The sequence below is a fragment of the Pyrus communis genome, chromosome 6 (genome assembly GCF_963583255.1).
Source record: "Pyrus communis chromosome 6, drPyrComm1.1, whole genome shotgun sequence".
NCBI lineage: Eukaryota > Viridiplantae > Streptophyta > Magnoliopsida > Rosales > Rosaceae > Pyrus > Pyrus communis.
In genome coordinates, this window is record NC_084808.1 from 4,661,811 (window position 1) to 4,676,557 (window position 14,747).

Genomic DNA, 14,747 nt, shown 5'->3' on the forward strand with positions numbered 1-14,747 from the left:
CTAGATTCAGCCGTACAGGTCACGTTAGGTGACTCCAGCTGACATATTACATGATATTGATTTGACATTCCTGAGCACTTGCATTCTATTTAGAGACATTTGACATGGCATATTTCGGAGCATGATTTATATATATGTATATTCTATTTTTCTGGGAAGCATACAGGTTTTACGGCGAGGGGTTAGAATCTTGTTTATGAAATGGTTTTTGAAAAGCTTTGTTTTTGCCCACTAACACTTTTTGTTTTGCGCCCCTCCAGGTTCTAGTTAGCTAGCACTTTTGGTGGCTTCCTTGAGGATTTCCCCTGCATATCTGACAGATTATTACCAGTGTAGGACCACCTTAGGGTGTGCTTTTGTAGTGTCGTTTTCTCCCGGACCGCATTAGGTCTTCGTGCTTTGAACTTTGTTTTCACACTTACGCTTGCACATGTATGTTATTACCTTGTGTAAAGTTGGATTTTATTTATTCGTACTATTTTTATTATTATTTTATTAGCTTCCGCACTGTGCACATGGTTACGTCACTTCCACGTGACGACCAGCATGCCTTGATCTCGATCGGGGTGTGTCAGTTTGGTATCAGAGCCTAGGTTTGGCAGTCCTGTACTTTTGTGAGTATTCTAATGGTTTTAGTGTCTTCTGTCAGAATTATGCCGCCTCGTTGGGAACCACGTCGCTCTGCTGAGCCTAGTTTCCCCGATGTAGCTCAGCTGGGGGAAGCTATCGCTACAGCTATTCATTCGGCGCTCCGCCCTCCCCAGAGGACTCATCTAGAGACTATGTATAATTTGAAGTTGGATAAGTTCGAAGGCAATGAGGGTTATGAGGGTGCAGAGCGGTGGCTAGAACATATTAAGAAGACTTTTCGTGTTTTGCATAATCAGGGGAATCTTCCTGTCGAGAAGTGGGTAGAGACGACATCGTGGTTTTTGGGTAAGGATTCTGCATCCTGGTGGGAGTAGGAACTTCGTCGTTTGACTCTAGCTGAGAAGACTGATTGGGATGTATTCCGAGAATTGTTCAGGAGAAGGCTTGTGCCTCCTGAGTATATTGACCGCAAGAAGCAGGAATTCACTGAGTTGAGACAGAGGAAGCTGACAGCAAATGAGTATTACTGGAGGTTCACTGATTTGTCTTGCTATCATCCAGATGTTGCTGGTAATCTGGCGGAGATGTTTCGTCGTTTCCTTTTAGGCACTAAGAAGAAGTGGCGTTCGATGGCGACCACTACCCCTTGTGACACCTACCAAGAGTTTTATGAGATTCTGCTGAGAATTGAGGATTCAGAGAACATGCCGAGAGAGAGTGAGGCGGAAGAGAAAGACGATAATCAGAGGAAGGATGATAAGGGCAAAGGTTAGGCGTCGCTTGGACCTCGTAGAACACAGAACTTCAAGAAGGGTGGCACTAGTTCTAGCTCTTCTAGCGGTGGCTTTAGCGCCACTGGTCAGGGACGTGGAGGTAGGTTTGCTGGTGGTGCTAGAGGCCAGAGACAGAGTGGTGCTGGTAGAGGTAGAGCCCCAGTTTGCCGCAGGTGCAATAATCGACATTTTGGTGAGTGTGGGTGAGGCAGCAGTGGTTGCTTTACTTGTGGGCAGATAGGACATCGGGTTGCAAATTGTCCCCAGAGTCAGCAGAAGCTTCAGCAAACTTTCTTGCCACCACCTGTACCGATTCAGCAGATTCCTGGTCCTGGTAGTTATGGGCAGACAGGCCGAGGTGGTGCCTATTACTATCAGGGCGATGATGTTCCTTATGCCTCGGGACAATATCAATATCCCCAGGACCCATATTCTCAGGGTCGTTATCCCCAGTATTCTGGTGGCTATATGTCGTATCCTCCAGTTCCAGCAGGCGGGTCTCAGTGGTTTCAGGGAGGATAGATTCAGCAGGGGGAGATTGCTACGAGTAGTGCGGGGTCTTTGAGGCAGTCTGGTCAGCCTAGTCAGGGGCGTGGCACTCAGAGTCGTGGTGGCCAGACGAGCAGGGGTCGAGGTGGATGGTAGCAGACCCAGGGGCGTATTCATAATATTTTTCTGCAGGACGCTCTAAACAATCTAGATTTAATCATGGGTACGTTAAATATCCTTGATTATTTTGCTAGAGTATTAATTGATTGTGGTGCTACACATTCTGTGATTTCTCATACATTTTCTCAAGTGACGCAACCTCGCCCCACACCTCTAGGGTATGATTTAAAGTTCGCTATGCCTAGAGGGGAGAGATGTATTGTAGATCGTGTGTACCCAGGATGTCCAGTGATAGTGGAGGATGTTGTTATGCCAGCTGATCTTATCCCATTGGATATTGTTGACTTTGATGTGATTCTGGGCACATATTGGTTGCATTTCAATCGTGCCAATATTGAATGTTACGGGAAAATAGTTACGTTCCATCGTCCTAGATTACTTGTGGTTACTTTTGTGGGCGAGCAGAGTGGGGTGAGACATGGCGTTATTTCGGCCGTGCGAGTGAACAGGTTGTTATCTAAAGGTTGCCAGGGGTACTTAGCTTATGTGGTGTTGGATGAGGCTGCTCCTAGTAGAGTAGAGGATGTAAAGGTAGTCAGACATTTTCTCGATGTTTTTCCTGAGGATTTACCTGGCTTGCCGCCAGACCGAGACATGGAGTTCACCATTAAGTTGCTTCCAGGTACTAATCCTATTTCCTTGACTCCTTATCGTATGGCTCCCGCTAAGTTAAGGGAATTGAAAGTTCAGTTGCAGGAATTAGTGGATAAGGGTTTTATTCAGCCTAGTACTTCACCTTGGGGAGCTCCAGTGTTGTTTGTGAGAAAGAAAGACGGAACTTTGAGGCTATGTATTGATTACCGGCAATTGAATCGGGTGACGATTAAAAATCGTTATCCGTTGCCTCGTATTGATGATTTGTTTGATCAGCTTCGAGGTGCTTATGTATTCTCCAAAATTGACTTGAGGTCTGGATATTATCAGCTGAAGATTAGTAGGGATGATGTTCCTAAGACGGCGTTCAGGACTCGTTATGGTCATTACGAGTTCCTGGTTATGCCATTTGGATTGACGAATGCACCAGCTGCTTTTATGGATTTGATGAACCGGGTGTTCCATCCATATTTGGATAGGTTTGTTATTGTTTTCATTGATGACATTTTGGTGTACTCTAAGTCTAAAGCAGAGCATGTTCGACATCTTACTTTGGTGTTGAAAAGGTTGAGGGAGCACCAATTGTATGCTAAGTTTAGCAAGTGCCAGTTTTGGTTAGACCAAGTTGCGTTTTTGGGGCACGTCATTTCAGCTCAGGGTATTTTGGTGGATCCTCAAAAGGTAGCAGCTGTGGAGAAATGGGAGCAACCGTGAACCGTCACTGAGGTGAGGAGTTTCCTTGGTTTAGCAGGGTATTATCAAAGGTTTGTTAAGGATTTTTTTGTGATTGCCTTACCACTGACGAGATTAACGAGGAAAGACGTTAAATTTGAGTGGGATGATAAGTGTGAGCAGAGTTTTCAGCAGTTGAAGTATTGTTTCACTCATGCACCTGTTTTGGCGCTCCCGGAAGATAGTGGTGATTTCGAGGTTTATAGTGATGCTTCTTTGAATGGTCTGGGATGTGTGTTGATGCAGCATGGTAGGGTGATTGCTTATGCTTCACGACAACTGAAACCTCATAACTTGAATTACCCTACACATGATTTAGAGTTAACCGCCATTATTTTTGCGTTGAAGTTGTGGAGACACTACCTTTATGGAGAGAAATGTAAGATCTTTACAGATCATAAGAGTCTTCAGTATCTTTTTACGCAGAAGGATCTTAATCTTCGTCAACGGAGGTGGATGGAGCTGCTCAGTGATTATGACTGCACGATTGATTATCACCTTGGTCGTGCAAATGTAGTGGCTGATGCACTTAGCAGGAACTCTCAGGGCCGTATCAATGCGTTGTACGCTAGTCGCATTCCTCTTTTGGCAAACTTACGATCTACGGGAGTGAGGTTGGAGGCAGAAGATCGAGAGGTGGCTTTACTTGCTAATTTTCAAGTTAGACCAGTTTTAGTTGATCGAGTGCTTGACGCTCAGGTAGCTGATAGGGAAACTTAAGAATTGATCCAACTCGAGATCGAGGGAGGAGGAAAGACCTCAGAGTTCGTGATTCGGATGGCATGCTGATGCAGGAGGGTAGGATGTTTGTGCCTAATAATTTGGATTTAAAGAAAACAATTCTTGATGAAGTACATATCTCGGCTTACGCTATGCATCCAGGAGCTACTAAAATGTATCATACCATTCGACCATTTTATTATTGGCCGGGTATGAAGAGGGAGATAGCTGAGTATGTAAGTAGGTGTGCTGTTTGTCAGCAACTTAAGGCGGAAAGGAAGAAGCCGTTTGGGTTGTTGCAGCCACTACCCGTTCCAGAGTGGAAATGGGAAAACATTACTATGGATTTTGTGTACAAGCTTCCGCGTACACATAATGGTTTTGACGACATTTGGGTGATTGTTGATCGGCTTACTAAGTCAGCACATTTCATTCCAGTAAGGGAGAAGTATTCTTTGGGCCGATTAGCTGAGTTGTTCATCTCGAAAATCGTGAAGTACCATGGTGTCCTTGTGAGTATTGTCTCGGATCGTGATCCAAGATTTACAGCTAAATTTTGGGTGGCGTTTCAGGAAGCTTTGGGTACGAGACTACTTTATAGTACGGTGTATCATCCTCAGACGGATGGACAGTCAGAGAGAACCATTCAGACTTTAGACGATATGTTGCGAGCTTAGGTGTTACAGTTTGGTGATGCTTGGCACAAGCGGTTGGATTTAATGGAATTTGCCTACAATAACAGCTTTCATTCGAGTATCGGCATGGCACCATTTAAGGCATTGTATGGTAGATCTTGTCGCACACCGTTGTGTTGGTTAGAGGTTGGAGAAAGAGTTTTGGTGGGCCTGGAGATTGTTGAGGAGACTACACAAAATGTTCACGTAATTAAGTCTAACCTGAAGGCAGCCTAGGATAGGCAGAAGAGTTTAGCAGATCGGCATGCTACTGACAGAGTGTATGAGGTTGGCGATTAGGTATCTCTGAAGCTTTCACCATGGAGAGACGTTGTACGGTTTGGAAAGAAAGGTAAGTTGAGTCCCAGGTATATCGAACCGTACATGGTCACTGAGCGAGTTGGCGAGGTAGCTTACAGGCTGGAGTTGCCTCCGGAGTTGGCTAGAGTACATAACGTTTTTCACGTGTCCATGCTTCGACATTATGTTGATGATCCGTCTCATGTGATACCTCCTCAACCCTTGGAAATCAATCCGGATTTGACTTATAATGAGGAACAAGTGACGATTCTAGATTGGAAGGAAAAGGTTTTGAGGAACAAGACAATGAACTTGGTGAAAGTTTTGTGGAGGAATCATTCTGTGGAGGAAGCTACTTGGGAAACTGAAGATTGGATGAGAGATTTGTATCCTCGGTTGTTCTTTGATCACTAGGGGTTTGTTGTATGATTGTTTTGAATTTCAAGACGAAATTCTAATAAGGTGGGTAGGTTGTGACAGCCCGTTCCGGAATTTTCGAACCATAAGGGTGAAATGACGATTTTGCCCCTAGTGTGATCTTTTGTTGTGCGGTTGTTTTTGGATTGTTGTTGGCAGGTTGTGGACCACACACACACTCTCCCACACCCCCCCTCACTTTTTCCCTGCTCTGCACACTTGTACCGAGTTCCCTCTCTCCCCCATTTCCTATCCCATTTGTACGAAGACACTCAGAAATCCTCCAAATCTTCACAGATCGAGGAAACAAAGTATATATTCTTGCTCGTGAGGTCCGTAGAAGTTCGACCATACCTATTTCAGGTAAGGATACCTTCGTTTTCACGTCGAACTCGGGATACCCGATTTTGTCACTGTTCATGCACACGTTAATTCTTGTGTTTTTGGGAATTTCAAGCTTGTAGGAAGCTTGGTGAGGTCTTTAGGAGGCTCGGGGTGGTTCGTTTGAAGGTTTTGGATGTCGGGATCGTGAGTTACAAGGTTGCCCGGAGTTGGTGGTGTTTTCTCGGCGAGATTTCGTGTGTTTTAGCCCTTGAAAGTGGTATGGATTTGTTCCTCTCGTTGTAAGCTTCATTTTGGTACCAATTTTGTGAAATTTGGTTGAAAAACAAAGAAGTTATTTTTGGTACCAATTTTGTGAAATTTGGTTGAAAAACGAAGAAGTTACAAAGCTTTGAAATTTTCACGATTTTCCGGCGACGGCGACGGCGTTAACGGAATATTCCTGACGGCGTTAACTGACGCCGTCAGTGTGCCAGGCACGTGCCTGCGCGTGGCCGGCGCATGTGGCCGTGCCTTGGCCGCCGCGTGGGGGCACGTGCGACGGTGGAAATTTTTTCTAAAAATATGGGGATATTCCTGAGGTTGAGTAGATCACGTTGGTGTATTCATACACCCCATTTGAGCATTGTATGAGAAGTTATTTCTTAAGGTTGGTTATGTGTTTTAAAATTAACGTTTTTATAGTTGTTTCGCATATAGGTGAGACCTATTCCGAGGACGAGCGCGGTCACTCGAGGCAAGGGGTTTACGACCCTTCTACATACCAGTGAGTGGGCTTTTGGTTTTCCGTATATACCTATATACTTATACTTTTCCCAGAAAGTGAAATGAAACGTTTATTCGTTTATATGCCATGCTTATTGTTTGCCATTTATTTACGCATTATTAATTGCATATATATATATATATATATATGTATTGGTGCTGTGGACGCACAGGTAAGTGCCAGGTAAGTTATGGTTTATGTTTATGTTCAGTAGTGATTTGAGATGCATAGAGAGCTCATAACCTGCACCCCCGGTGTTAGTGCTCCCGTCTAGAGTTGGGCACAGTCCTTCACGTGATGTTCACCTCCCGCACCACACTCTCATCTTGGATCCAAGTTAGGTATAGTTAGTGAGATGGAGATTTGAGCTCTAGATTCAGCCGTACGGGTCACGTTAGGTGACTCCGGCTGACAGATTACATGGCATTGATTTGACATTCCTGAGCACTTGCATTCTATTTAGAGACATTTGACATGGCATATTTCGGAGCATGATTTATATATATGTATATTCTATTTTTCTGGGAAGTATACAGGTTTTACGGCGAGGGGTTAGAATCTTGTTTATGAAATGGTTTTTGAAAAGCTTTGTGTTTACCCACTCACACTTTTTGTTTTGCGCCCCTCCAGGTTCTAGTTGGCTAGCACTTTTGGTGGCTTCCCTGAGGATTTCCCCGGCATATATGACAGATTATTACCAGTGTAGGACCACCTACGGGTGTGCTTTTGTAGTGTCATTTTCTCCCGGACTGCATTAGGTCTTCGTGCTCTGAACTTTGTTTTCACACTTACGCTTGCACATGTATGTTATTACCTTGTGTAAAGCTGAATTTTATTTATTCGTACTATTTTTATTATTATTTTATTAGCTTCCGCACTGTGCACATGGTTACGTCACTTCCACGTGACGGCCAGCATGCCCTGATCTCAATCGGGGTGTGTCAAAAGCAGTGAAATCGAGTTTAGCGATGTTTGACATTATGTATATGACCAAAACGTGAATTAGTTCTTTGAATAAAATTCAAGAGCATCATAGCAATGGTTCTAGGAGGATAGTTTGGTTTAACGAATTTACATCATCAAGATCAAAAGTATTCGACACGACATGGTTGGTGTGATTACTTGAATGTTGAAGAAGATGGTGAAAAAGCTTTGGCAAGCTTTCTTTCGATAGACATGTCGTGCTGATAACATGTTGTGAGACTAATTATAAAGGTTGATGAGAGAGAAAGAGAGGACGGGAGCAAGAGAGAGAAAAAAGGTTCAGGTCCATGGAAATTGTGTCTTCACCTCTTGCATGCAATACAAACATATTAGAATTTGATCTCCAAATTTTATTGGGATTTTATTTTAAATTTACATAATCACATTTGGAATTAATAATTCTATGCACAACAAAAATTACATACTTTTGGGCAAGTTTCTTTTATTGAAAAACCAAATGAGAAATGTGTACGCAAAAGGAGAATTTTGTCTTATTGAAAAATGTGGAAAACAATATTTGCGTGATGCGCATATATACGCGTATAATACGTGTATAGCTGTGTTGCTCAGTGTATCATCTACCATGACTACAATCTGGGGTCCTTGGAGGGAGAAAACAGGTGGACACTTTTCTGTTGACGGCAAATTAACCAGAAATATTTTATTTTATTTATTTACGGGCAAATTAGCCAGTCTTTTTTTATTGACGACAATGCGACCAATAACATAATACATGTTGGGGAAAATTAAAACGACCATCCAATGAAAATTCGATTCTGCGTTTTTTCCTTTGAGCTTTTGGACAAATCCATTTTTAATTTTTTTGTCTTTCACAACCCAATTTTTTAAGAGTTACTTATTCCTCATCTATTTATCTTCTTGCTGTCCTAAAATCCAGCAAAATTACAAAATCAATAACATAGCCGAAGAAGAAGAAATCTTTTGTAACAGAGAAGATGAATATATTCAGATTAGCAGGGGATATGACCCATTTGGCCAGCGTTCTGGTTTTGCTCCTCAAGATCCACACCATCAAATCCTGTGCTGGTTAGCTTTCTCTTTCTCCTTTCAATTTCTCTTCATTTTGCTCCCATTTGGTCCTTCTTTTCTGACTTTTGTTTTCTGGGTTTCGTTTGGTTGCTGAGAAAATGGCGGAAACGAATGAAAATTTCGAAGCTTTTTCTGTTTATTTTCGCTGTTTTGGGTTATATGGCTCAGCTCCCTGTGTTGGTGGACGATGAGTTTACTTCGTTGAAGCTAAACTTTATCAGATTTAGGGTTCAGTGTTTTGCAAAAATTTGATCTCCTTTGTGTGGAATTGAATATAGATTTGGACTTGGAGGTTTCCGAGGGTTAGGTTGAAGATAGGAGTGTAGGAATGATTGAGTTATGACGATTTCATATACTGTTATACTTTCAGTTTTGTTATGTGAGAGTGAGATTATATTACTTGTTGCTTATGTACTTTTAGGTAAAAGATAGCTGGGTTGTGGTGTTTTCCAAGTAGTTAAATACCACCTCTGAATTTAATGGAGATGATGGTGAGACGTATAGATGAGGCAGACGTTTTTGTCAATGTCCCTTTACATCTGTTGATGCTGGTTTAATTGGTTGCTGTATGTTTCTGAGGAGGGAAAGGGGTAGTAATGCACCGGTCGACGGTCTTCTATGTGTTCTTGGTAATATGATACCAGTCTGGATAAACAGGTGGCTTTAAAGAGTCATAACTATTAGTTAAATAAAAATTCCATGAAGACACTCATCCCAAGGTAATAAACGGATTCGGACTTTTTTCTTTTGGGCATGTGAAAGAATGAAGGTTTGCTGAAAGAAGCATTGGAGTGTACCCAATTAAATAGGTTGTACACAGAAATTAAAGGGGAGATTTCAAACAGACACATCAAAGACGAACCTTTCATCTCAATCATATAATGTCCTACCCCTTCAAAAATACTTCTGCTTCCCTTTGTTTGTACAAGCTGGTACTGATACTCTAAACCCGTTGGCTTATTCTTTTAAAAAATCTGCTATATCATCCTCAAAGTAAAGCACAGTTGGTCTTGGAAGCACCAATAGACCTGAGATAGGGAAAAATGTGTCCCAGAGCTAACAAACAATGCAGCAAGAGATGGTATATAGATTCTCAATCCCTTCTATCTCAAGTATCTTTATGTTGTTACTTTTATTTTCTTTGCTTTTCTTGTATACTTTTTGCACACATGGGTAGGTTCCCCTTGGTGCTTGGAAGTGAACTTTTGCATGCAGAAAAAAGAGAGTTAGAAACTCTGCAGTGCAAACTGACTAGGCATATCAAGGATGAGGTCATGTGGTTGATGTTTGTGGTCCTATGGACCATATTATTTAGTTTGGAAGGAAACACAAGTTGTAAGATTATAAAGAGCTTCGTCACAGTTAATGTTATGTATGAGTTTGTAAATGAAAGATTTTATTAAATATAAGTTTATTCATAAGGAGTTTGAACAAGCTGATTGGGATGGTGGCGTAGAGGTATGTGTATGAGGGGTGCTTGGCTGATTCATTAAGGACGAAGGACAAAGGACAAAGTTGTACCTATGTGATGGGCGCTTGGATGTATAGTTGGGGGGGGGGCGCATGAGTTAAAGTAGTGTATGCAAATTATCATCTGATCCTAGAAGTCCATCGAATTGAAAACTGATTCTTTTAGAAGAGGTTGAAACATTTGACTGTATCTAGTACATCATTTTGCTAAATTGATTGTCGAGTGATAATAATTTAGTATTATATCCTATCCATTTTCCTACTAATCTGTTATGTAATGTCTGTTTGAAACTATATTGTCTCTTTACGACTAAGAAAGTTCTACTTCCCTTTTTTTGCGCAGGTGTTTCCTTGAAGACTCAAGAACTCTATGCTCTTGTCTTTGCAACCCGCTATTTGGATATTTTTATTAACTTCATCTCATTTTATAATACCGTGATGAAGTTGATATTTTTGGGTAGCTCTTTCTCAATTGTTTGGTACATACGGTGCCACAGGATTGTTCGGAGATCATATGATAAGGACCAAGATACATTTCGCCATCTTTTTCTCCTGCTCCCTTGCCTCATTTTGGCCCTGGTTATAAATGAGAAATTCACTTTTAAAGAGGTATCTATTCAGTTCCATTTTATTATTACTGGATAATGTACTGATATCCTTATATCTTCTATGTTTTGTGGCTTCGATGTTGTTCATGTCTTAGTAGAACTATCTGACCAATTAATAGTATCAATTAGATTATGACAGAGCAGGGAGCGTGATTTTTCACATTGCTCACAATCTTGTGTGATTTTACTAAATTGATTGAGCAGGTGCTGTGGACGTTTTCCATATATTTGGAAGCAGTTGCCATACTTCCTCAGCTGGTGCTGTTGCAAAGGACAAGAAATATTGACAACTTAACAGGACAATATGTTTTCCTCCTTGGGTAATAAACTACTTTTAACTTGCGTTTGGTCCTTCAGAAATAAATTGTTGTTCCATATGATTTGATACATTATAAGTTTGTCTTTTTTCGCATCGCTTTGTTGTGTTCTTATGCGTATCATGTTTTCCAGCATCATATTTGTGCTATATGTGAGCTATAATTTGAATGACTTATTGCAGCGCTTATCGAGCATTATACATATTGAACTGGATTTACCGCTACTTTACTGAGGAACACTATGTCCACTGGATAAGTATGACTCTCTCTCTCTCTCTCTAGACATGTCTACATGTGGTTGCTCTGCATTTGTGCATTAGGTGCCTCAGTATGTGTTATTGTGTTATCTGTCATACATTTTTATGCCAACTAAATACATCTGGTTTTTATCTTCTTGTGTCAGTGTTGAATGTGCACATATACTCATGATGTTTTTCTCCTCCTGCAGCTTGGATCGCAGGGATTATCCAGACTTTGCTCTATGCTGATTTCTTCTACTATTACTTCCAGAGGTAGGTGCTTTGCCATTTTTTCATATCACTAGAGTACGTTGATAGTTGTACAAAACACTGACTTCCTTTTATTGTTCTGCAGCTGGAAGAACAATGTAAAGCTCGAGCTACCAGCTTGAAAAGGTCTTACATGTCCACTGCCTGTCAAAGGTTGCAATAGGATACTTGAATCTGTGGTGGTTTGTAGAAGCATCATATTTCTTTGCTAACCTCTCCTTTAAATTTTTTTCCCCTTTGAATCTGTGGTAGTATTTGTTGGGCCACGACTAATATTCAACATTGTCATTAAGCGGGGATTGGACGTCACTTACGATCTCCACCAAGCAGATTGTATGAATAGTATTCTAAAATGAAAATGTTGTACGGCAAATTCTTTTTATCATGCCAACGTCTTGTTTATTTATTTTATGTCATTACGTGTGTATAAAGAGTCGAGGGAAATGATTTTCCCTCTCCATTTTTTTCCTCTTGCACTGCGTTGCTTGTTTCTTTCTTTTGATTCACCGTTGATTTGTTCAATCCTGTGGCTTAAAACAAGGGGTGTGACCCTAGAGTTATAGTAGTTGGAGATGCGTTGCTTGTAGGCGACATTGCTGAAGTGGGCCTGGTCTTTTTGTTCTTCAACCAAATCTAAGTTAAGGGCGAGTCGTTTATCATTTTCATTCTGCGTGTGGTTCTCGACTCGATACATGACTTGCTCAAGCTCAATTGAGACAACTGCCTCTGCACCGAAGGCGAGTGAGAAGGGAGTTTCCCTTGTTGGAGTCCAATATGAAGTTCAGTATAACCAAAGGATTGGTTGTAGAAGTTTTGGCTAACAACCTTTAGCCTTGTACAAGCTTGTCTTAAGGTGTGCTTGATTATCTTGTTGATGGCTTCAACTTGTTCATTAGCTTGAGCATGGGCTAGAGAAGCGAAGCATAAGTTGATTTTAAACTTAAAGCGGAAAGCCTTGAGCTTCTTGTTGTCAAACTATCACCCGTTGTCGGTGACAATGGCATTAGGAATGTCGAATTTGCAAAGAATGTTTTTACATACAAAGTCTTCTATCTTTGCCTCAATAATGGTTGCCAATGGTTCTACTTCAGCCTACTTTGTGAAGTCGTTAGCTGCAATGATCGCATAGCAGACCTTGCTCTTCCCAACAGGCATTGGATAGATCAAATCTCCCAATAGGATACTTGAATCTGGTAGTGAAAGTGCTTGAGCACAAGTTGTGCTTGCGCAACGTATGCTGCCATGGAGCTACCCTTAACATCAAAGTTGCTCATGATCAGGTTGACCACTAAATGTGAGTCGCTGAAGATATCAAGTTGCTTATCTTCAAGGTGTTTTGCCAAATGTAAGCCTGTCAAAAGGGCTTCATACTCTGCCTCATTGTTTGATGCCTTGAACTTGAAATGAAGAGCATACTCTATTAGAACTTTTCCAAGAGTAGTGAGGACAAGTCCCAATCCATAACCTTGTTGGTTGGATGAACCATCAATGTATAGAGTCCACAATGGGAAGGTTGGTTCTGCTTGTTGGGCCTCTGAAGGTGACAAAGTCAATGCCTTAGGTGTAGGAAATATGTGAAAATTGTAGGAAATATGTGAAATTTTAGAAATTTATAGGCAAATAGGGAAATTTGTAAAAGTTGTAGAAATATGTGAAAATTGTAGGAAATATGTGAAATTTGTAGGAAGTTTTAGAAATTTGAAGGAAAATAGGAAAATTTGTAAAAATATATGAAATGGTAGAAATTATTGTGTTTTCTTTCACAGATGGCATCGCAATTGATAACTAGTAGCTGCCATTCTGCCTCCGGTTCTTGTTAGAGTGACTCGGTGGCAGAGATACCCAGCGACACATAGGCAACCATTGCTGAGTTGAGGCCCGGCCCCAGTACATCTATTGTATCAAGATGGGTGCTTCGATCTACCAAGCGTGTTCATAGTCGGAGACGACACAATGCTATGCTACCCTTGTTGAGGGTGCAAAGGCCGATGCCAATTCGGCGGCCGTGCATTTGGATGGAAACAGAGAACTCCCAACCTAGAAGAAGGTCAAAGTGAGAGGGATCTGCAGAGGCTTGGCCTCTAATTGAACCAACCCACTCTATTAGCGGGCGGGCCTAAAGGTCAACAACTTGTTAATTCAAGAAAAGGGTGCCATCATCCGCACCAAGTGCCTCATACTCGCCCCTTCATGTAAGAAGCTCACCCCTGCATCTCCTGCTGAAGCTCTTACTGATCTACACGTGTAGTTTACAGAGATATTTGACCAATGGCAGTGGGTGACTGCCTGTGTGGTCATTTTCAGAGCCCGACATTTATGGTAGATTTTTTTTATTTTTTATTTTTTATTTTTTATTTTTTAATTTTAATTCCAATTTATTATTTTTTTTATTTTTTATTTAAGTTAATAATTTTTTTTTTATATTTACAACAGAAAACGGCAACAAATAAGCTTAATCGTGAAGCGAAGCTGTACTTTGATCACTCTGATTCTTGACCCTTATCTTCTTAAGTTGAGGAACGGCATGAGAAAGGTTTGCTTTTTCAGGAAGTTGAGGCTTGGGAGGATACACATGCCAATATTTGCAACCATGTGCTAACGACATTTTTGTAAGTATTCTGTTCAAAATTTTAATTTCAAATTTCATTAGACTTTCAAATTTTAAAATTATCATAGGTAATCTTAATTGGTTTCTCTTTTTTTGTAGGCTTCTATATCACGAAAGAAGGACAAGTACCTCACCAATATCTCTCAGCAACAAACTAGACATGCCAACTAAGGAGCTGACACGTGATCCAAAGTGTCTCTACAGTTACTGATGGTTGGAGTTAGGCGATGGAACATAAAAAGAATATGCGATCTAGGAATGGGTCTAGTTCGGGACCTTGAGAGATCTTCTAGCTATTAGACTACAAGCGGGACTTTCTAGACTACAATTATGGATGCAAATTTCAGCCTTCATTTGATTGACGAATTTGCACTTGCAAAATAATAACAACTAAGATTAAGGCTAAAAGCTTCACACACCCACGATGAATGGGGAATGGGGGCTTTGACAAAAGAATCTCTGATGCCAAAGTTAGAATTCTATAAAGAATGTGTTTGGGTGTTTGTGGGAAGTAAAAAGCCTCTTAGGGGTAGCTAAAGCTTACTAAATTTTGGAGATACATGGAGTATTTACAGGAAATGAGGAGTATTTACTAGGTGGTATTTTTGGGTGGAATATTCTAA

At 41.1% G+C, this 14,747-nt stretch overlaps 3 protein-coding genes across 3 annotated transcripts; all 3 read left to right on the forward strand.

The window, feature by feature from the left end:
• Positions 1–653: 653 nt before the first annotated feature.
• LOC137735949 (uncharacterized) lies at positions 654–4,079 on the forward strand. Its single transcript, XM_068475300.1, has 6 exons — positions 654–911; positions 966–1,359; positions 1,415–1,557; positions 1,632–1,847; positions 2,439–2,564; positions 3,483–4,079. The coding sequence occupies exons 1-6, from the start codon at positions 654–656 to the stop codon at positions 4,077–4,079; spliced, it is 1,734 nt and encodes a 577-aa protein (XP_068331401.1).
• Positions 4,080–5,137: 1,058 nt separating this feature from the next.
• Positions 5,138–5,467, forward strand: LOC137735950 (uncharacterized). Its single transcript, XM_068475301.1, has one exon. The coding sequence runs from the start codon at positions 5,138–5,140 to the stop codon at positions 5,465–5,467; it is 330 nt and encodes a 109-aa protein (XP_068331402.1).
• A 2,920-nt stretch (positions 5,468–8,387) lies between these two features.
• Positions 8,388–11,901, forward strand: LOC137737236 (ER lumen protein-retaining receptor). The gene is made up of 6 exons (XM_068476661.1): positions 8,388–8,609; positions 10,426–10,691; positions 10,895–11,010; positions 11,190–11,263; positions 11,456–11,519; positions 11,602–11,901. The coding sequence occupies exons 1-6, from the start codon at positions 8,519–8,521 to the stop codon at positions 11,636–11,638; spliced, it is 648 nt and encodes a 215-aa protein (XP_068332762.1). The 5' UTR covers positions 8,388–8,518; the 3' UTR covers positions 11,639–11,901.
• Positions 11,902–14,747: the final 2,846 nt, after the last annotated feature.

Bases quoted from the DNA above. Each gene is read 5' to 3' on its own strand.
- LOC137735949 (XM_068475300.1), top strand. From the start codon at position 654: ATGCCGCCTCGTTGGGAACCACGTCGCTCTGCTGAGCCTAGTTTCCCC. The intron at 1,360-1,414 runs GTTAGGCGTCGC...GGGTGGCACTAG, and splicing joins GAAGGATGATAAGGGCAAAG to TTCTAGCTCTTCTAGCGGTG. The intron at 1,848-2,438 runs GTTCCAGCAGGC...GTGGGCGAGCAG, and splicing joins GCTATATGTCGTATCCTCCA to AGTGGGGTGAGACATGGCGT.
- LOC137735950 (XM_068475301.1), top strand. From the start codon at position 5,138: ATGGTCACTGAGCGAGTTGGCGAGGTAGCTTACAGGCTGGAGTTGCCT.
- LOC137737236 (XM_068476661.1), top strand. From the start codon at position 8,519: ATGAATATATTCAGATTAGCAGGGGATATGACCCATTTGGCCAGCGTT. The intron at 8,610-10,425 runs GTTAGCTTTCTC...TTTTTTGCGCAG, and splicing joins CACCATCAAATCCTGTGCTG to GTGTTTCCTTGAAGACTCAA. The intron at 11,264-11,455 runs GTATGACTCTCT...CTCCTCCTGCAG, and splicing joins ACACTATGTCCACTGGATAA to CTTGGATCGCAGGGATTATC.